Source organism: Ovis canadensis, chromosome 2 (genome assembly GCF_042477335.2).
Source record: "Ovis canadensis isolate MfBH-ARS-UI-01 breed Bighorn chromosome 2, ARS-UI_OviCan_v2, whole genome shotgun sequence".
NCBI lineage: Eukaryota > Metazoa > Chordata > Mammalia > Artiodactyla > Bovidae > Ovis > Ovis canadensis.
In genome coordinates, this window is record NC_091246.1 from 142,044,571 (window position 1) to 142,066,320 (window position 21,750).

The window sequence follows — 21,750 nt, forward strand, 5'->3', positions numbered from 1 at the left end:
TATTTTTAAAACCAAATATTAGAAGGACATGTGAAATCGGAGCTGTCCGAAGGAACTCAGGTTGCGGAGTTGCTCTAACTAAAATTAAAGTAACCACCCTCCCTGGCAAGTGTACAAACACAAAAGACAACTTTTCAGGAGGACTCCCACCTGGCCACTTTCAGAGCCAAAGGGCTACTTGCTTCAATATATGTTCCAGACTAAGTAAGAAATATTAAGGTGGCCAAAAAGTCTGTTTGGGTTTTTCCATAACTTCTTATGAACATTTTGACTAACCCAATACCTACATAATGGGAGAAAAAATCTGTGTCTCATGACCTGAATTAGTTTGCTTTAACCATTATCATCCCTGGTGGCTCAGTGGTAAAGAATCCGCCTGCCAGTGGAGGAGATGCGGGTTTAATCTCTGGGTTGGCAAGATCCCTGCAGAAGGAAATGGCAACCCACTCCAGTATTCTTGCCTGGTAAATCCCATGGACGATGGAGCCTGGCAGGCTACAGTTCATGAGGTCTCAAAAGAGTCGGACACAGCTTGGCAAATGACAACAGCTATTACTTGTAACCAACTCTAACTGGCCAGAAGGGTTGGATTGCTCATGAGATAATGTGGCAAAGTGTCTTTCAACCCCTGTTATAAATAATATATTTTGTGTGTGTGGGTGAGTTGAAAAAAAAATTGGATTTGGTTACTTTTATAATCATGTAAAAATCAGAGGGTGGGTGACTAACGCTTCTAATCTGCAGGTATTTTTAATTCACATGCTCAAAACCTTGCTAGGGAAGTCATACCCTTGCTTTCAGGGAGTTTTTAATTTAAGGTGGTGAAGTAGGTATGGATTTTACTTTTGTAGGAATTCACCTTCATTTTCGTTTCCTCAGTGCCCAGCAGAATGCCAGGCACATAATACCTGGTAAATCTTTGTTGAACAATTTGTTGAATGAGTAAAATCGAAGGCTGCATTTACGACAGAGCTAAATTCTCTGGTATAGACTTCAGTGTCTATGGCTATACTGTGGAGAAAGGATGTTTCATAGACTAACATGGGGATGGAAGGGACAGTGGCTTGAGCTGGCACAGCAGGGTGAGGAGACGAGAGGTGACTCCTGGACAGGAGAAGCAACAAGGCAGGACGCTGACCCTGGGGGCGGAAAAAGAAGGAAAGATAGGCGTGTCACATTTGCCTGACTGCAGCTCCAGGCACAAGAGTGTGCATGTCTCAAGATAGGGGGAATGTAGCCAACTCTAGGGGGCTATGCAGAATTATTTCACAAGGCCACTAGTTACAGTGAATTTGAATGCATAGAGTTAGAGATGTAGAGATAAGTTGCAAGGGTACAGATCACTACCACCCCATATGTATTCCACTACCCCTATGTGCTTCAGTTCCTACAGGGCTGCCCCTTCCTCCTCTGAAATACTTCGTGTTTGTAGACACATGCGCTCATCTCCTTGAATAATGCAGGAAGGAGAGTGACTTGAGCAGTAGGATCGAAAACAGAACTCGATCAAAGAAAACACATGACAAGTTTTATTTCTTCACGGGGCAGCTGTATATAGCTGCAGAAACATGTCATTCCCTTTTCCCATCATGGGATCAAATGTGAAACAAGGAAATTCTTTGATTAGTTCAAGAAACAATGGACTGCCTCTCAGAGATGGTTCCTGTGTCAAGGCTGGCTTTACAGGGAGTGGGTGTGTATGCAATGTTTTGATTTTATACAATCCCCAAATGTTGCGCTGAACAAAACTGATAAATATTTCTTGAATAAAGGTTGCAAGTGAAACAACTAATCAAAACCAGCATTTCTGGTTTTCATGTCAGAAGGAGAGGGGAAGAGTTCTCTTGAGCTCTGAGAAAGGCTTATCAAGATGACGCCGAGGGAAGCGCACTGGATGCAGGGTGAGACCTCGCTCTGGTAGGATTCTTGCACGCTGCTTGCAAAGATCAGTGAGAGGAAGGCTGTGGAGCCAGGCACAGCTTCAAGATGGTTTGAATTTGGCAGGATAGGGAAGAAGAGTTAATGATCTCCAGCCACAGAGTGGCTTTCCATTTCTTTTATGTCTGCTGCACCTTGCTAACATATCAGTATTTCTGCTGTAGGGTGAGTTCTAAGTCTTTCTGTCTCTCTTTGGGGATAAAACAAAAAAACAAAAAACAAAAAACAAAACATTTACCTCGTGACTGCCCCATCTCTTTACAGTTTCATTATTTACACTCCAATTGATTTCAGGAGATAAGAGCTCACACTCATGGGCATGTGTGTGACAATGATTCATTCAAAGGATGTTGGGAATCCAATCTAACAAATCTCTGATATACACAGCCACACATAACAAAGGGATTTACTGTCAAAACGTTTATTGCAAAATGGAGTCTTGAAACAAAGGAAAGCAAAGAAAAGTTCACATCAAAATGAAATGTATGACACCAACTTGGATTTCTGAATACATAGTGGGCTTTGTGTTGGAATATCAAATTCCAACAATGAACTCAATAACTGAGTAGTCTTACCACACAAGAGTAAAATTTAATCTTCCATACAAACATGATACAAGATTTTGGCATACGACTTGCTTAGAATAACATTGCGATAGAATATTTGAGAAAAACGTTTTGTTAAAAAAAAAAACAATAAAGTGATAATACCATCTATTCAAAGCTCACACTCAAAGAATATAAATATTTTCTATCATTTAGTACAAAAATTTTAAAACAGTGCAAAAGCAATATGTGCAGTGTATTGTATCTGACATTAAAAGATCTATTATTCTGCACACGATATAAAATAGTCAATGTAGGTGCCTGAAACTCTAATTCTGAAGTAAATAATCACATGCCAGAAAGCTCCTCACAGGCAATGGAGCGCCAACTAAGCTGGAGTCCGAGGAAACATAGCTAGTTGCCCAGGTGTCCTGGTAGGCACTCATTCCTCATCAGAGAGGCTGCAGCTAGAGCTATCAGGCTGTGCTACAATCAAAAGAGCAGAACAGATTCTTCTCTCTGGCAATGCTTAAAATCGAAACAGGAAAACGGTCTTATCCCAAAGCAGCAAAAGGTACCTGATTATAGAAAAAGTGTGCTCTATTATGTATATGGAATAGTAGATTCTGCTAGTCTCAAGAGGCAGTGAGTCAAAGTCTAGTATATATATTTTAAAAAAAGGATCAAGGTTTAACTCAAAATAAGTTTTAAAATGATCTTTCATGAAAGTCTTCCCACTCCAATGAAACCTCTGGAAAACAAAGCTGTGTGCATCATAGTGCCATGAGAAATCATTTTTGATCTCTCCCAAACCTTCCCCCACCCCCAATTCCTTGACTTTCATGGGGATCAAGTTTGAATTGCCCAGCTAGTGTTAAAGTCTAACAAATCTACTGCATATTAAAAATCACTGGCTATAAAATGGCCCTCAACATTTCCAGAGCATCAGAAACAAGTGTGTCTTCAAACTCTTCCCATTGGTTATTTATGTAAAATATTAAAGTATGATTTTTCTTGGAAAAAAAAAAAAAGACCATTAAAGAAATACGACCTTTTAAGTTAACCTGGCTACTTCGTAGAACTGTAGCTACCTCAGTGATATTTTTCTTTTTTATTTACTGTCAAATCAGTGTAACAGGAGACTAACACCTTGCCCCTCTCTCTCAGTAAATTTAGCTGTTTCATAAACTTTCTACCAGCATTCTTAAGGGGAAGGAAACAATTTCCACAAGTAAGGATTTAAGATAAATGACATGAATCGACAAAATTCAGATTGCATAAGTAGTTGTAATTCTGAAAATGCATCTTTTGACTTGGGTAATTATGTTTATGGGGAAAAAAATGACATGTGGAACTCTATAACCGCCAGGTTTAGCTAAGATTCTTGGTGAAGGAAGGGACAATGTCATGGGCTTTTTGTATTTAATTGTTTTATTGGGTGGGCCTGGCACATAGGATTGGTGCATTGGGCACTAAATATACTCCCAGACAACCAAAAATATGCCCCAACATCACCATTTGGTGACAGTGCTATCGTGTTTGAGAACCACTGAGAGGGTGTCATCAAATCCTACATGACCAGCTTTGTGAGTAAAGAAAAAAAGATAAAAGAGTAGTTATATTTTTCAGTTGTATGGCTCTGATAATTATTATCACAATTTAGAGTTTCAACTCTAATTGTGAATCTTCATATTTCTCTTTTTTTCCCAGTTGATTTTTATTGGAGTACAGTTGATTTACAATGTTGTGTTAGTTTCTGCTGTACAGTAAAGTGAATCAGTTATACATGTATCCATTCTTTTTCTAGAGGCTTTCCTTGTATACAGGTCATTATAGAGTGTTGAGCAGAGTTCCCTGTGCTATACAGTAGATTTTTATTAGTTACCTATTTTATATTCTGTTTCTTTAACTCAGATTCTCTTTATAAATGTACATTTTTGTAGGTCAAGTATTTGGAAATAATTCTAACACCAATAATTTACCATTTAAAAAACTGATCTGAAAGGTAAATTAAAAGCTGTATAATTAACATCTTTATTCGAATGAAGATGACTAATGACTAATAAACATTTCTTTTTAAAATTAATAGGGCCAATAATAGAGTCTAAAGTCTTCTAAATCATCTTCATAGATTGAATGAGACCACTTTAAGATTCTGTTTATATGATACAGATTGAAGGAATGTTCAAAACCCTAGACAGGACACTGATTTGGAACAAAAAGTAAAATAGCCAATGCCATACAGTAATTATCTATAGTTCAATGTTAGGTTAGAAGATTGCAAGCTTATCCCTGAGGTTATCAATTCTGCTATATCTGGAATCTTTGTAGTTTCTTGATGGTAGATTATTGAGCTATGACCATCTCTGGAATATTGGTCAGGAAAATGGTACAGTTGAGAGATTAGAGAAATATTACCTGACTGATGGTAAACCTATGGCTCGGTGATTATCCTTCTCTTTTGGCCCTATTTGGCTGCTTTTCTTAATGCAAGAAAATCTTACGTATAATCACAATAGATCTAATTGCTATAAATTTTTAAAAATGTAAATTTAAAAAGTCCATCCCATTCATTTCAAACATTCTACGTTTGTTGCTGGTTAGTCTCAAACGAGAGGCAAGGTCTACATTCCTACAGAGGTACAGAGATCCCCAAATCCACCCACAGAGATTCCATAATCCGTGAGGCCCTTCCTGACCACGCTTGCAAGTCTGCAAAACCCTCCTATGAGCCGCCGCCTCCTTCTCTGCTGCGTGTCCCAGTGTCCACTTAAATGTTGACTATACGATGCCTTTGTTCCGATTGTTCTCAGTCTCCACTCACTAGCATGTAAGCTGTATGAGGGCAAAGATGTTCATGAAGCCGTTCCCTAGAATGGTACGGGGCACAGAGGAGGGGCTCAAGAATATTGGTGGGATGGATGACTTTGCGTTGGCCTGGGAAGACATGCAACAAGAGGCTTTGAACTACCTGGTCTCTGGCTCTCCTTCAGATTATGCAGTCACAGAGCCCCAGGGCATGCTGGGAGGGCAAAAGCTGAAACCCATCCCCTCTGCTCCACTCCAGGATCTTCTGCTTGAGTGGCTAGGCTTGAATCAGGAGGACTCCTCTATATCTGAGTGCAGACAGGACGGCTATTTATGTTTGCACCTGTTCATCACCAGCACTATATTGCACTGTATGGGTATATGGGTCTGAGTTTGCATAGACACAGGAAGTGTATCAGATTGGCTATGTGGGGATCCCATCCTCTAGGGAAAACACTTATGGCTTCTCTCTGTGTTTGCCTGGTCTATGGGTGGTAGCAGGGCCTGCAAACACCTCAGACTAGGCAAACCTTGCATGGTCTTCAAAGGGAGTCAGAGTGGATCGCTCGCATAGCTTACATTCTAAAGATGTTTGCTTTATCTTTCCTGAAAGTTGTTCACTTTAACTTTCACCTTATCCTACTTACCCAACATTACTTGGAATTGATAGTTTCATATTCCAGGTTATAGAGACCACTTATTTTTCAGTGTCTTTTCACTGACACAGTTAACAGTAGCTAACATTAACTGACCACTTACCATGGGGTTGGTATTGTGTTAAGTGCTTTATGTCTACCATTTCATTTAACCCTTGCAACAATCCTTTGAAGTAGGTACTATTATCATTCTCATGTTAAAGATGAGCAAACGGACACACAAGTTAAATAATTTGCCCAAGATTGCGCAGCAATTTTTGAATCACAAGCTGATTCCAGATCCTTCTCTTTATCACATTTCTGTACTGAGTGGTCTCCATTTCATACCCAGAACATTATATTAGTAATTCTTCTCCAAAGAAAGCAAGCATAGTATATTGATCATTTTATGACATTTTCCTACCCTTAATGGGGATTAGAAACATGTCATGCTTCAAATTCTAGGAGGCTTTTTATGATCAAATATACTTAGAAATAGTGTTAGATTATATCATGATAATATCCTTTCTTAAATCTCCTATAAAAGGAACCATTCAAAGTTCCTTGGTTTGATAGTCAAATGAATGGCACTACTTTCAAATTTAGACTGAAGAAAAGTCTTTGTTCTTTTGCCTTTCTGTATATATATATATATATATATATATATAACTACAAATTTTTTAGTTTTTTTTTTAACTGTTTCATAGTTTAAATAAGCTTTGACAAATCTGTGATAACATTTTGAAAACATCTCTCTGCCTAGCTAGGTTTTCAGAGCAGCATCAACATTTACTTCTCTTTAACACCAGCATAGCTGAGTCAGGGCTTTGTTTTGTTTTGTTTTGTTTTAAAAGACAAATCTGGAAGGTTATATCTGCTATAAAAGGATCCTTCATTCTGCACTTTTGCCTAAGTAAGGACAGCTTTTTATAATATTTGGTTCCCTCTTTAAAATATCTCTACATGCATTTAGAATCCAGGATTCTCACACTCCTCTGGAAAGCAGACACATGTATAAACCTCTATGGCACCATATTAACACTCACACTGTCTGGAAGTTCCCTTATCCTCTCTTTCTCTTTGTATAAAGTATATACCTTGTATGAAGTGTAAGCTAAGCCTTAGATGACAGTGTGCTGTTAACAAGCTTCTAGGGCAAGTACCAGTATAAAAGTATCACATCTGATGTTGATTTCAAATTAGAGTATTTCTCCTGCAAACATACAATTGAGAACATCTCTTGGGTCTCACTCTCAGTATTCTTAGCACTTAGGTATTTCTGTAGAAGTATTTGTTTCATCTCAATTTTTTTTACTGTTGGATTTTGCAGTCACTATCAATTATTTCTGACAGTATTGTGTATTTCCATAAGGGAAAAAAATGTATTATGCTACAAGAAAATCAAGTGTCAGAGGAGAATTAGGAGTTAAGAGTGATTGTCCAAAATGTAAGTTTTTTGAAGCAATTGAATAAATCAAATGAAATTATAAAGTATTCATTAAAAAAAAGCCAGAATGTCATTAGTTAAAAAAATGCTATATTGCATATAAAATCACAAGTTTCTATAATCAGGCACCACATATGCTGATTCATTGAACAGGCCTTTTGGGCTTAATTCCCCATTCCCTTTTCCTGTAAGCAGAGACAAGTCAAAAGTAAAATTGTAAAGAAATGACAGTTATCTAAATGTGATTGGCCTAAAAACGCAGTGCTTGGTTTTCTACCTCCTTACTGGTTTTTGTACAGACTGAGATACCAAGTTTCTTTTGTTTTCCGGACATTTTCCATTTTATTACTTTGCTTTCTGCTTTCATTCACTATTATTATCCATGTCATTATCCTCCTCATCACCGTCATCATCATCATCATCGTCACCTTCTGACAAGTCAAAATCACTGAACCCCAGGGCCATGTTGACCTTCTTCCCCCTTCTCTTAGATGTGGTTTTGGAAGAATTCTGCTTGGCTTGCATGTTTATCTGCATCCCAGAATGCAGCACAGCTCCTGCTTTGTTCATTGAGAAGATATCCCCAAAGCCCATCAGCATCATGGCCTGCAGACTTTGGTTCATGCCATGGCCCTCCCCGTTACTTGCTGCTGTGATCTGACATGACATCTCTGCACTGTTTGACTCCTCTGTCTTAGATTCAAAGTAAGACTCCTCAGACATTCTTGCAGCAAGAGGCAAGAGAAGCTATCATGAGGGAAGAAAGGACAGAAGTAAAAAGAGAAATTAGGACCAATTTATATCAAGGGAACAGATACCACAAAATTAACGGGTGCTGCATGGAAAGTAAATGATTAGTGAAATGAATGTAGGGGATTATTTGAGAATTTATTAATGGCAGGTTTGGCTCCAGCATGTTTATCATGATTTACAAATGACAGAGTCGATCACATCAAAGTTTGCAAAGCACTACAGCAAGCCAAATTTTCAAACTGGAAGGAACTTGTAAGTTTTAAACCCTCATTTTGCAAAAACGAAGTAGTTTTTAGAATTTCTCTTAATTTTTCCCAAATTCATATGGAAAAAGTTAACTATTATATTAATGAAGAAATTAAGTAGAGATTAATCTTGAGTAATAAAAAACAAAACAAACAAGAAACCCTGTACCAAAGAAGAAAAGCTTAGAGGAAGCATAAAAACAGTTTGGTAGTCAATACAGTTCTAGGGAGATTTGGGTCATTAGCTATCTTTTTAGCTAGATTAAGTGTCTGACTATGTACTAAAAAGCAGTCTAGAATTCATTTGTCTCTATTATTTAATACAGGCAGATATATAATACTAGTTATCCAATTTATGGAATAATTCACTTATACACAAATTTTAGGTCATCTCTGACATCTAAGTATAAACAAGTATGTAAATATCTGAAAATTGGGAGGACAGGAAATGAGTATTAATTTAGATTGTCACCTTGGTCTCTATCTCTACAAGTTTCCTTCTTTTAGCAGAATTATCTTCTAGGAATTCTTCTCATAATGGATACAGACATTTTCAATCATACATAATTATTTTAAACAGCCAACATATTTCCATAAATGTCATTCATATACATTTCAGGGGTAGAACTGTTAGGCTCGGAACGAGTGACTGCCTCTTCTTTTGAGGAAGAAGCAAATTAAGACATATTTTTGATGCTGTGTAAATAAGGGTAAATTTATGATAAAGTACAAATAATATAACTCTGGGATGATCTTAACATTCTGGAAGTAAAGGTACTTTTTAGGGCCAATTTCCAAATTTTTACATTAAAGTTGGAAATGAATTCTATTAAAAAATTATCTTAACTTCATTAGGAAAAGACCTCAATAGTTATTAGTTCAATAAGAACTTTACATAATTCAGCTAAAAATCAGCAGCTACATAGAAGAAATTGTTTTAAATTCTTTAAGACCGGAAACAGGCTATTCCTTTTCTTGCAGTCAAATTTCCCAGCCTCTCAAATTTTTTTTTCAATTGTTACACACTTTCAGGATCTCTTTGTTGCTTATCTACTTTATTATTTCATAGGTCCTTCCTCACATTATGTTAAGATCTCAAAAAATGCCTCTCAAATAAGTTTTATTTTTAAAAGAAGTAAAATTTCTATATCAAGCTACAAGAATTGTTAAAAATAAACATTGTTCATATTTGTGTATGGAGAATCCATCTTCCCAAATATCTTTAACTAATGTTTTAATTTCAGGGAATTAAAGACTGTTCTTCCTTGAAATAAATACAATAATACATTTTTTATGATGTTACTTAAATATCAAGTTATAAAATGAGGCTACACAGTCTTAGCTACTGAGTCTCCAGCCACTTCCTTTTAAAAAGGTTTATTTTATCCATTTCTCAGAAACCTCATCTAAAGTCAACTAGAAACTGATGTGAGGATAAAAGAAAAAAACTACTTATAAAATACCTGAGCACAAACCTTTCCTTCAGAAATACCAGCTCTAAGCAAAAGAGATGTTAAAAGCAAGTACTGTACAGAAAGAAAACTTAGCCTTATAGGGTAAAAAAAAAAAAAAAAAAAAAGGAAGAAAATCTCATTGAGATTGTGCTGCATGCTGTCCATTGTTAGATGGTAGCCCTAAGAGCAGCTCCTTTACAGAAAGTTTTCTGCAGTTAAAACACAAGCATACAACCTACTGTGCACTCAGGGTTTCATGATTTATTACACAGCTGCGTTACTAATAGCAATAATGTGTGCAAGGCAGCCCATAATTTCTTAGCAAAACTAATGCCCGTAAACCAAAGAGAGGTTCTAAAGCATACTTTAAGGGGTCCTTTAAAGTTTTTTTTTTCCTTACAACGCTACATTTAGAAAGAGTCAAGCCATGCAGCGCTTTATAGCTTAAGATTTCAATGTACTTAAAAGCCCCCACAACTCTTCAGAAGGTGGCCATATTTTTGCTTCTCATCAGTTCTGGGAGAAGTAATGTTCTCTTGCAGATCCTTAGCGCAATGCTTTCTGAGCCTGCTAGTTCAACCGTAACAGGAAGCTTTCCTTAATTTCTTTCTTGAAAGCCAAGATAAAGTTTACCGAATTTACAAAATGTGGTACTGTTTTAATACCACAAGACAGTCTTACGCATGACAAGTAAGTTTACTTGTTACACAGTCCCTTACTCTGGGATTCCTTGGATAACCAAAGTCATTTTTTAAAAAGTTAAGTCTGATAATAAACATTTAATTTCACTGTAGTTTCTTTTTTGGATATCGGCTTCTTTCTCCCATAAATTGGAAAAAGAGGCAAACTATTTTATTCTTTAGACACTGTTAAATATTTTGCAGTTGGGCACTGGCTGCTTAATAGAGATTAAGACTTTAAAAAATAGGAAAGTTTTTTAAAGATCACAAATTAAAGGACATTTAAGTGGGGGGGGGGGGTAAAAATCGCCAAAGTAACTATCAAACATGAATTTAAAATATATAACAAGTGTACTTTTAATCATTATTTCTTGTGATCTTAAGGTGGACATATATTGCCCATTTAAAACCCTGGAAAAGCCAATGATAAATTTATACCTAATTCTTTAAATAATAAATTATTTAAAATAGGGAAGAATGTTCTCCTTGTTTCCTAGAGTAACTTTTCTTGCGTTTATTAGCTATTTGTGCCTCTTCTTTTGTGAATTATGGATCTGTAGTCTTTCCCCATGCTTCTGTTGGTGTCCTAGGCTTTTTTTTAAAGTTATTTCTGTGAGCTCTCTATATTTCTATCTTAAATATTTAATTTTACAAATTTGTAGTTTGTTTTTATTTGAATGTCATATTTTTGCAATACACAATTTTTATTTTTTAGTAGTGAAAAAAATAAAACCAGAAAGAAAGGTGAAATTTGACTAGACTTTAATATATCATGTCAACATATAAGCTCAAGTTAAGTGTATAAACAATGAAGTTCTTAAGAAGAATTTTTATCTTAATCCAAATACAAGATTTGGAAAAAAAACAAGATATTTCTTGGCAGAGTAAATACTTGAAGCTTGTCCTGAGAGAACTATTTTCCCACTTTTTTGCTGCCCTTGATCATGACCCTAACATTGAGTAAGGACTATTAATACTCGTCATTTATAGATCATTAAGTTAGCTTTTAGAAGGAAAACTGGTTTTCTGACCCATCAATGACTTTCTCGGACAACTAACTGCCTTGGTGTAATGTTTATGAATTACTGATAGGCTCACTCTAAAGAGTTAATGCCTCAAGGCACAGGCTCTGGGGACCTGATGGTGCAAAATACACTGCAGATGGTGCAAAAATACACTGAATTTCATTTTTGTAATTCTAACATACAAACACACTGACAGAGTAACAGTTCTCAGGGAAAGAGCCAGAAACAGGATAAGCTTTTCTTCTAAATTTCTGGAATTTTGTTAATTGAAAAGAGGTAAGAAGCACTACTCAAGTGTAAATGCAGGTCCTTTTGAGGCAGCAAGTGAGGCTGCGGCAGGGGGGGTGGCGCCATGCTGCCAAGCTCAGCCAGTCTCCTGAGCGAGTGGGGGGCGGGGTGTCAGTGAGCCCTGCAGGGAGCACTCACCGGGGTGTTGGACTGCTCTGTCAGCTTTTGCTCCCACATCTTTAGCCGTCTTTCTCGTTCTTTGAGCTCCTGCTCTTTAAAGCTGAGGTCACGTTCTAGTTTCTTCAGTCTCTCAAGAGTGGCTTCTATTTCACACCTGCAGGAGGACATGACTGGTTCAAATCTCAGCTTTGCTCAAGAGGTGTTATGTGCTGAGGGGTCCATCACAATGCTTAATCAAAGGAAAAGGCTAAAACCTGTGCTTTGAAGCCAAACAGTAAACAGCGAGGAGATCCAACCAGTCCACCCTAAAGGAAATCAACCCTGAATATTCATGGGAAGGACTGATGCTGAAGCTGAGTTCCAATACTTGGGCCAGCTGATGCAAAAAGGTGACTCACTGGAAAAGACCCTGATGCCGGGAAAGACTGAGGGCAAGAGGAGAAGGGGACGACAGAGGAAGAGATGGTTGGATGGCATGACTGACTAAATGGACTTGAGTTTGAGTAAACTTTGGGAGATAGTGGAGGACAGGGAAGCCTAGAGCGCTGCAGTTCACGGGGTCACAAAGAGTCGAACACTTACTGATTAAACGACAAAGTAGCAAAGAATAGGACATCTTTCTTATCCTTCAAAATCAACATATAAACTAGCTTGGAAACATAAGTTTGGGATACTTTCTCAAAGCAGTGAAGAACCACTGTCTGGGGCCTGAGCCATGGAACTGGTGTCTTGGTTTAGCCATTTAATAAATGCTCATAGTCCTCTGGCTCTCCTGTATATCAGCTCATCTTATATTCATTACAGCCCCAAGAAACAGGTTTTAATCTTGCATAGAGAGAGATGGGAAAATGACACTCTGGTTAGATGATTACTGTCACCCGACTAGTAAATTCACCTTAGCCTAGTCACTGGCTGAGTAACTCCAGCAGTCTACGGGTTAACCTGACTCAGTTTCTTCAGCTGTATGGGGTGGTGGTTACCTTTTATCAGGATTCCGCAACCTGCCTGATCCTAATAATTAACTGTCTGGGCAAAACATACCATACAACATAGATTCCTAAGACCTTCCTCAGAGCTCATGACTGAGTAGGGCTGGGTAGGGCTTAGGAATTTCTATTATTTGATATGAGTTTGTTTTTACAGTCAGGCAAGTGTGAGGAATCCTGGATCAGATGAACACTAAGGTTCATTTCGACTCTAATAATTTTAAAAGCAAGTTAGTTCCCTCCCAGACTCTACGGGTTAACCCGCCTCACTGGAACAACAAGTCCAGTTACAGAAACCAGTCCTTGATAGAAATTAAAGCTGGTAAGATGGCTCAGTGTAAGTTTCTTTCTCCTTCAGGGCTATTGTCGTGCTTAGGTCTGAACTTATGCTCCAAGAGTTGGAAGTTCCTCCCCGTGAGTTTCTGCAGGCCTTGTGAGAAAAGGAACAGTAATGAGAGGCTGAGAGCAAGGAGAGACAGGGAGGGAGAGAGGAAGGGGGAGAGGAGGACGGAGAGTGAGAAAGGGACTGGGAAGAGGTGAGCTGCTGAGCCAAAAGCTGCTGCTAGGTGCCCCGAGACACACCTATATGTCAGACTGTGCGACTCGGTTTGAGGTCTTGACTCCAGAAGTCTGAAGCTCCCAGATCAAAGTTAATAGATGTGTGCAGCCCAAGTCTGCCTTTTTATGTCCAGGGAAAACCAGAATAGATGAGAAGTAAATACATGAAAACAAAAAGGTGTGGCTATCAACTGACCAAATCCAGCTCGGAACAGCTGCTGAAGTGGAGCTGGCCTTGGGTCACACACTTTACTTCCCAGGCTGTCTGCAGAGCAAGGGACGCCAGGAAAGCAAGTGTAAAAGCATCTGTTGTCAACCCTCTGCCCCTTTTCGTGGTGCCACTTGAAAGTTATAAAACCATGTAAGTCACACTAGAGTCCCTAAAGAACGGCAGCAAATCGGCAATCTTTCAGAATTACGACTGTATCATAAAATCCAAATTTTATTTTGTATTTCAGACATAATATTATGCCCATTCATAAATGTTTTTATTTTTCAAATGGAGGACTGAGGGAAAACAAACAAACTCAGTGTAGAAGATCTTAGGTTAAACTTAAGCAACAAAAAGGAAAGAAAGAATGAGCCATCTTCAGTAAACGAGAGGGTGAGAAAAGGCGGCACAGAGCTGGGCACACGGGGCTCTGGGAGATGGTAGGGGCCTGGCTGCTGCCAAGCCCAGTCCCAACTCTCCTGCCAGGAGGGCTGAGCTCACTGATGTCCGTTCTGAAGAGAGTAAAGTGGCCAGCACATTTGATTTCACTTGTAAGTTAAGCCTAGGATTCATCTCAAGTTACAGCTCTGGGAGCCCACTCTGATTTTGAGCCCTTCTGGAAAACAGATCAACAGTTAAGTAAGCTAGGTAAGCTGAGAGCTGCTGCAGAAAAACACCGAATAAGTAGGCCTCCTCAGTCTGTGTCTTCAGGGTCAGCTCCCATACACGGCTTTCCCAGAAGCCCTAGGATCCTGACAGCAAGATCTTATGCCACGAGAGATCTAACCCCAATCCGGAGGGCAACACAAAACAGCTGCTCCCCTGGCTGTCCCCTCTGTTTTTCTTGATGTATTGTTTTGCATCAAGTGCATTGGTTGATGCATTTATGTAATCTCCCTGTTCTGAAAATAAAGTCTGTATGTTTTAAGTTGATGGAGATTATGGTTTTTCTCTTAAACCGAATCCAACTAAGGTTGGCTTCAACCAGTATCAGTTTTCCCTCTGTCAGAAACAGGCAATGAACTATAATTATCTTCTTTTAATAGAAACTTACTTTGAAATAAAAGATCAATTCATAAAAGCAGCTATATTATATACATTACAAGATAAATAGATACGTGCTGCGATTCATGGGGTCGCAGAGAGTCAGACACGACTGAGCGACTGAACTGAACTGAACTGAATTACGTTTAGTGTTATATATTAAATGATTTGTGCTAAATGCAAATTTCAAAGGTTAATTTTTTTTTAATCTTTGTGTTTTTTGAGAAAATATTTGGCTGTGCCAGATCTTATGTGGGGCATGTGGGATCTAGTTCCCTCACCAGAGATGGAACCCCAGGGCCCCTGCATTGGGAGCTCGGAGTCTTAGCAATTGGACCACCAAGAAGTCCCTGTATTTTGTTTTTATGAAGGTGTGCCAGAGTGAGTATTTTGATCACTGAGGAAGAGTGCAGCCAGCAGAGTGTTCTGCTAAGAGAAAGGGAGCTGAACTCTCTACCAAGCACCACGGAGCTCATTCAGTGCAGGTGACCACAGGCCTGCAGACAATCACATTGGGGCCATGAGAACTGAAAACGTGACCAAGAGGACCACACTTCCTGTTCTTAATGTTGGTGGCCACTATTGTTAATCATAGGAGGAGAAACAAGATGAACATGTGATGAACAGGAAAGGTTCACTAGACACTAGATTTCTTTCCTATCATTTATTAGTTTAAAGGAAAGGGCATAGTTGATGTGGTTTTTAATAACCTAGACTCAAAAAGAATTTTCAGGATAATCATTTAATTTTCTAAGACTAGATGTTTCATCTGGTGTAGAGGCATAGAGGAAGCTCCATTAGCAAACAAGCATTTGCCAGAAACACCAGAGCAGGACAGGAGTCCAACTTCACTGAGACTCGTAACTTCCTACACATACTTTGGACTCTAGACTCACGGTTTCAGGTACCAAATAAAAGTCAGAGGAAGGAGAGGAGAAGTCCGTTGAAACGTCCAGGTGACCTGAAGAAACATTTTCTTCTTTTCAACCCTTGGCACACTGGGTGGGGTCGTTGTTTTCCCTTAGTCATCACCTAAACCCATCCTGCCCTGTGATGCTTCTCGTTGTTAAACGGGAATCAGTCGAGTCAAGTGGACACTGCACACCAATGAGCAGGTGGCCTGACAGTGGCCACAAGGGTGGGGACAGCGCCACACAGGGTGTCCATGGAGGCCCCTGGGGCCAGGCCCCTGGTTTCCAGCACTGGTTCTGTCTCACATGCGTGATCTCAGGCGGGTTGCCCCACCTGTCCATGTCTTGGTTCTTGCACCTGTGGTGTAAGTTAGGGCTGCCGTGTGGATTTAAAAAGATAACCCAAATAAAGTAAAAGCATCGGGTTAAGAATGTAATGACAATAGCTGTGTTCATGACTGTTACTCATTAGTATTATTATTCCCCATGGTTTTAATCAATTGCCAGATTCAATGAAAATAGCTCTGCTGCCTCTTAAAGTGTAGTTTAGAGTTTCTGGTAAAGATATATATCCTTTCTCCAGCTCTCAGGATTAACTAGCTCCTGAGAGTCAATGAGGAAGCCCTCTGGGCAACTGTTTGCCTTTTATTAAAATACATTAATGTATTACCAATTTTATTTCTCTCGTCTTTTTAGCTTGAAGCATTAAAAAAATATTTGTTATTCAACTAATCCACGGTTATTGTAGAGAAAAAGATAATATTGAACTTTTTGTACTTTTTCCTATGTGCACATATATGTACATGTAAATATGTTTTTTATTTTAGAACAAATGAGATCATTCTGAACATACTGGACTGTAGCATTGATCTTAAAATCATTTATCAGATCTGTATATAAGGCTCAACACTGTTTTGTGTATGGAGCTATTGTAATTTTTTAAGTCATAAAAACCACACACACACAAAACCAAATGAATCTTGTTTCCCTTGAAGCTCACGTCCAGTTTCACCGTTCTAAAGGCTGTGATAAACCAATGTCCACACATTCTCACTTATTTTCTTAGGGATGAAATTGCAGTGGGAGAGGTGTCTGATCTCCAGAAAGGTACTTCTCCCCCAGCAAAGTGTGAGGAAGTTTACAACACCATGTATTTTCCTGATATGAATTTTTGCCAATCTGGCGAATAAACTGTGTTCCCTTTTATTTGGCTGCTACATGAGATTGAATACTTTTCACATGTTTATTGACCCTTTGACTTCTTTTTTTTGTGAAATGCCATTTCAGGTCTTCTAGTGTGAGATTTTAATTAAAATGTTATTTTAAAGACAGAAGTGGTAGTTTTCCAAGCGTAATCTGCAGACTTATAAGAGCTTTTCAAATGTTAGACTGGTTTTCAGAATAACATTACGGCATGATTTACCTTTCTACTCTCATTCTCACAGGTGTGCTGACTTTTCCACCTGCTTCCTGACATGGGACAGCACCATAGGCTGAGTGCAGAAGCAGGATTAATTATTGCTTTGCAAATGAATCAATAAATACCTATTTGAACTTTTTTCTCAGTTCTGATTTTGAATGTGGTAAATACTGACAGATGTAACTCATTTAAACAAAAGCCCTTTGGAGTCCTCAATGATTTTTTCAGACTGTAATGGAGTCCTGAGACTAGAAACTTTTAGAACAACTGACATATCAACTAGGGAAAAAAGCTGTAACAGTATGGCGTTTGTCTAGGAAATTTATTGATGGTGGGTATTGCTTTTGGTCTTACGGAGGTTTTGCATTTTAATACAGAAAACTTACCAACTTCTCCCCTATTTTCTGGTTGTGTTGACATACTTTACAGGCTCCCTAGCTCATGGATATTAATAGTAGTATTAAAATCCTACTAATCCTTTGGCTAACAGATCAAACAGCAGTTCCTCAGGGAATCCCTTTATTAAACCCTCAGACTAGATCAGATTTCATGGTTTTATAGTCTCAGACATCCAGGACTGTCCTGTCCTAATATTTATCAAAACAGTAATGAGAAAGTTATTTGTATATCTGTATTTAGTAATCTAATATTAAACCCCAAGTGCACTGTTACTGTTCTGTTCATCACCAGAGCCCACACCTAAAGAACTTTTCGCAAAGGTTTAATGAATATCTGAATGAACGAATACAAGAGCACATCTATCAAAGCAAACAAATCAACTGACATGTTTCTATCCTCCTGTGTAATATGGCGACGTCTTTCAATATTATTGCTACTATGGCATTTCCTTCTCCAAGTATTTGCTGAGCAACCGCAGTGTTCAAGACAGGTTCTAGATACTGCAGTTACAGCGATGAACAGAAGAGATGATCTGACCCTCTTACATGTTAGCCAGCAAGACACACGCCATTATTAAACAACAGCCTGCAGACCTGCTTATTAACTTCAACACAGGGTGTGAAGGAGATGCTCTCAGGGCACATAAAGCGGAACCTCAGTGGCTCTGGGGTCAGGACACACCTGCTTGAAGGAGAGCTGTTTTCAGCCACTATCTGAAACAATATGATCAGAGCCAAGTTGGGTCTGGGCATCAGGGCTGGTATGCTGCTGAAATGGGATGAATTTCATACAGAAGAAACTGCATTTGAAAGGATTCTGTGTGAGGGAGAAATCGACACATGTTGAAGGACCAAAGCCAAAAATTAAGGGGTAGAATGACACTCAAGATAAAGCAAGAGCACAGAGGGTGTCATGAATCTTGTGCTTTGGCCTTTGTCCTAGAGTTATGGGAGCTCCTTATACTGATTTAAGGGAAGTGATCTGATTAGATGTGTACTGTAGGAAACAAATATTACTAACATGTTTTGTTTATTTTTTGAGCCCAGAACAAAGTCCCTCATACCTAGACTCTAGCAAACAGTATTACTTTTATATTACTAAGTAAAAATTCATTTTAACTCACCGGTCCTAGAGATTCTCCAAGAATAAAAAGTAAAGAAGGTTATTGTAAAACACCAAACAGAAAGCCCAAAGAAATGTGCAATCACAGGACTAAACAACTCCGTCATTTTTGAGCGCCTGTAGTATTCATTTGCTATCGGCAGGTGGCGTGAGGCGTCATGTTACTACCCATAGCTATCAAGAGCAGGGGTGAGTTACTTAAATCTCTGCTGAGTCAGGGAGAAATAATGTCAGAGCCCAAACATGCTATTTATATTGTACATCACGTGACCTGGCTCCAGTGTCTCATCTCTGGCTTAGTTCTTCCCCTCACACAATACAATTCTCTCATTACTTAGCTTGTTTACATTTGACAAAATGTAATAGGATTTATAACATTGAAAGTTTTATTTTAAAAGTGTTTTTACAGTCTCCCTACCCCTCCCATCAACAGAAAAAGTACTCTGCCTATTTCCAACCAGACAGTATTTTGATTTCTCACTGCACAGAGGCTAACGTTTCCTAACAGGGAGTGTACACAGAAGGAGTGTCTGCTAACCGCCTTTTGTCTCAGAAGATACTGCTTCAATATTCTTCCTAAATACTTAGATATATGATAAAGCAACACGCTTAGAGGAACACTGTTTGCTTACATGTGAGAGGGAGAGCTTATTCAATCTCCAAATTTTTTTAACACAAAAAAGCCCCAGTTTCTAAGAGATTGGGACTGTCACCCAGTTCCCAGGTGCTCGTGCTGTCCGAAGCCAGTCGCCCACAACCCCCTGGAGCCAGCTGATGTGACCTGGGGTGGGAGGCCCCTACCTCCATTCTGCTTTGTTGTGCAGGAATGAGTTACACTGGTCAGAAAGCTTCGAATCGAGTGACATGGACTCCAGGATTGAAATGATTTGCTTGAAAGAAGGCCGTTTCTGAAGGAGAAAAAAATAATCACTTGTTGGGACTTAGGAAAGTAGATCTTTAAGAAAAAATCCACAAGCATAGCAATACGGTCAAATCACCATAACAAAATAAGATATGCTGGAATATCCTGATTTTGTTCTTTCACAACTGTCGCACTGCATAGGAACCATACTTATTTTCAATCAATTATTCATAATAGGCTCAGATGTCATTTTTCTATTGTGTTGTCTAAGGTTGGAATGATTACAGTATTTTTCCAGGTTAGGTAAGAACTAATTAGTTCTCTTTGAGGTATGTTTAAAGACTCCTGAAAGGAAACAGTTTAGTCTTTTAAAAAGTCATCTATGTGATAAAGCAAGCATAGTGAAAGTTAACGGTAGGGTCTGGGTGATAGGGGTCTTCCTAGGTGGTGCTGGCGGTAAAGAACATGTCCGCCAATGCAGGAGACATAGAGACATGGGTTTGATCCCTGGGTCAGGAAGATCCCCTAGAGAAGGGCATGGCAACCCACTCCAGTATTCTTGCCTGGAGAACCCCATGGACAGAGGAGCCTGGTGGGCTACAGTCCACAGTGTTGCAAAGAGTCGGACACGAATGAAACGGCTTAGCATGCACGCATGCACAGTGGGTGATAGGTATACCAGTGCTCACGGCAAAATTCTTTCAACTTTTCCACGTGTTTGAAAATTTTTATAATAAACTGTTGGAGGAGAATTACTTATTAATCTAGCAGAACTTATACAAGTTCCTAAACCAGCTGCTCAGAGAAAAAATTCCCCAATTTTAAAGCCATCATAACTTCACTGTTCTCAATGGTTATTCCATAATATAACTAGCTTTGGTGCTTGAAAACTCTCACGTACTGTTTACCAGAAATTGAAAAAGCAGTGGTTAGGTGTATTTCTTTAGCTAGCAAAAAGTACCCTAGTCTATCTCTTCAGACTCTAGCCAAGGTGGAGACAAAAGGTTAAAGCAAAAATGGAGAAAGATAATACAAGGGTGATGCACATTCTCTCTTCATCACGCCTCATAATTATACCATTTCTGAACAAATTACAGTTGCCGCAATTAAAACATGCATTTTAATTTAGGAGCACAAAAACAAGAAGAAAGAATGTTGAGGTGGCTTGCTCTTAGGACTTGAGTGTTTCCTACATTAAGAAAGGTAATTTTTTCTTAGGAATATAAAACTGGAATATTTATTCTGAGTTCTGCCGTTATTGTCCTCTTTCAAGGGTGTGTGTGTGTGTTTAAAAAAAGGGCGTAGGTAGCTAAATGTCACTGATGGTACATTAAGCCTTGTAATAAGCAAAAAGTGCCTTAAGTTGGAAATTTGAAAAAATTATATTTGTCTTCTTTGCATGTGTTTCCATTTTAATTTCTCCATCCATGTGTCAGGTAGCAACAGGAGCTAATTTTTTTGTTTGTACAGGAGCTAATTATATAATATATATAGGATTTTCATTTTTCATGGAAAAGAAGCAGGAGGAGCTGATAAATTTTCAAAGAATAATATATTTGCCTACACTTAATCATTCTTAAGATAAGGTAAAACATTTTTTGTAATTGGATGGCAAGTATCCCTGGAAAAATCTGTATTTCATATTTAGAATATGCTCCCAGATGGAAATTATCAAAGTGAACATTCAGAACATAGCAGCAATGTAGAATCATATGTTAATATTTCATGAGTATTTTGATCACAGAATACAACATGTGGTCTAGGATCTTCCTCCAAAGGGGCTTAGCTTCCTTTTATGTATTATGTAGGCTCTGCCTACTTAAAAAGGCACAACCAGAACCATTTATTAAGCATCTGTATACATTATTTGTTATCTTTATGTTATAGGTAAGGAAGATCAGTCTCAGAAAAATGTGAATTTCCCAGTATCATACAAGTAGCAAGTTACAGAACCAGGGTCTATTCTCTTTAATCCTTCAAGATATTTTATCACATGAGGGTAAGATATTACTTCCTATCAAACTTGGAGCTTTAACTATTGCTTTGTCCTTTTTTAGAAATGTCATTTTAGAACCTGAACTAATACCCACCTTTACTTCCTTTTCTTAAAAAAAAAAAAAAAAAGGTTTTTTTTGAGCACCTGATCAAACCCATTGGCATGACCCAACATTTATCTAACACAAGAGCAGTTTTTTCTCTTGCACACATGTCTACCGCCTCGTTGCAAAAGAACATACTTCTACAGGTGAGCTGAACATTTTAATCTGTGTTAATACTCTAGACTCTAAGGACTGAAAAT

At 38.4% G+C, this 21,750-nt stretch overlaps 1 protein-coding gene across 9 annotated transcripts in view; it reads right to left on the bottom strand.

The window, feature by feature from the left end:
• Nucleotides 1-21,750, bottom strand: part of MAP3K20 (mitogen-activated protein kinase kinase kinase 20) — a 169,863-nt gene that overhangs the window by 37,556 nt on the left and 110,557 nt on the right. For 6 of the 9 annotated variants that reach the window (XM_069577192.1, XM_069577189.1, XM_069577190.1 and 3 more), the window contains 2 exons: nt 19,391-19,497; nt 11,957-12,092 (listed from right to left, as the gene is read on the bottom strand). In XM_069577192.1, coding sequence (XP_069433293.1) covers nt 11,957-12,092; nt 19,391-19,497 — 243 coding nt within the window. Of the gene's footprint in view, nt 1-7,631; nt 8,121-11,956; nt 12,093-19,390; nt 19,498-21,750 lie in introns of those variants that run through there. The other 3 variants (XM_069577195.1, XM_069577193.1, XM_069577194.1) reach the window with 1 other exon arrangement.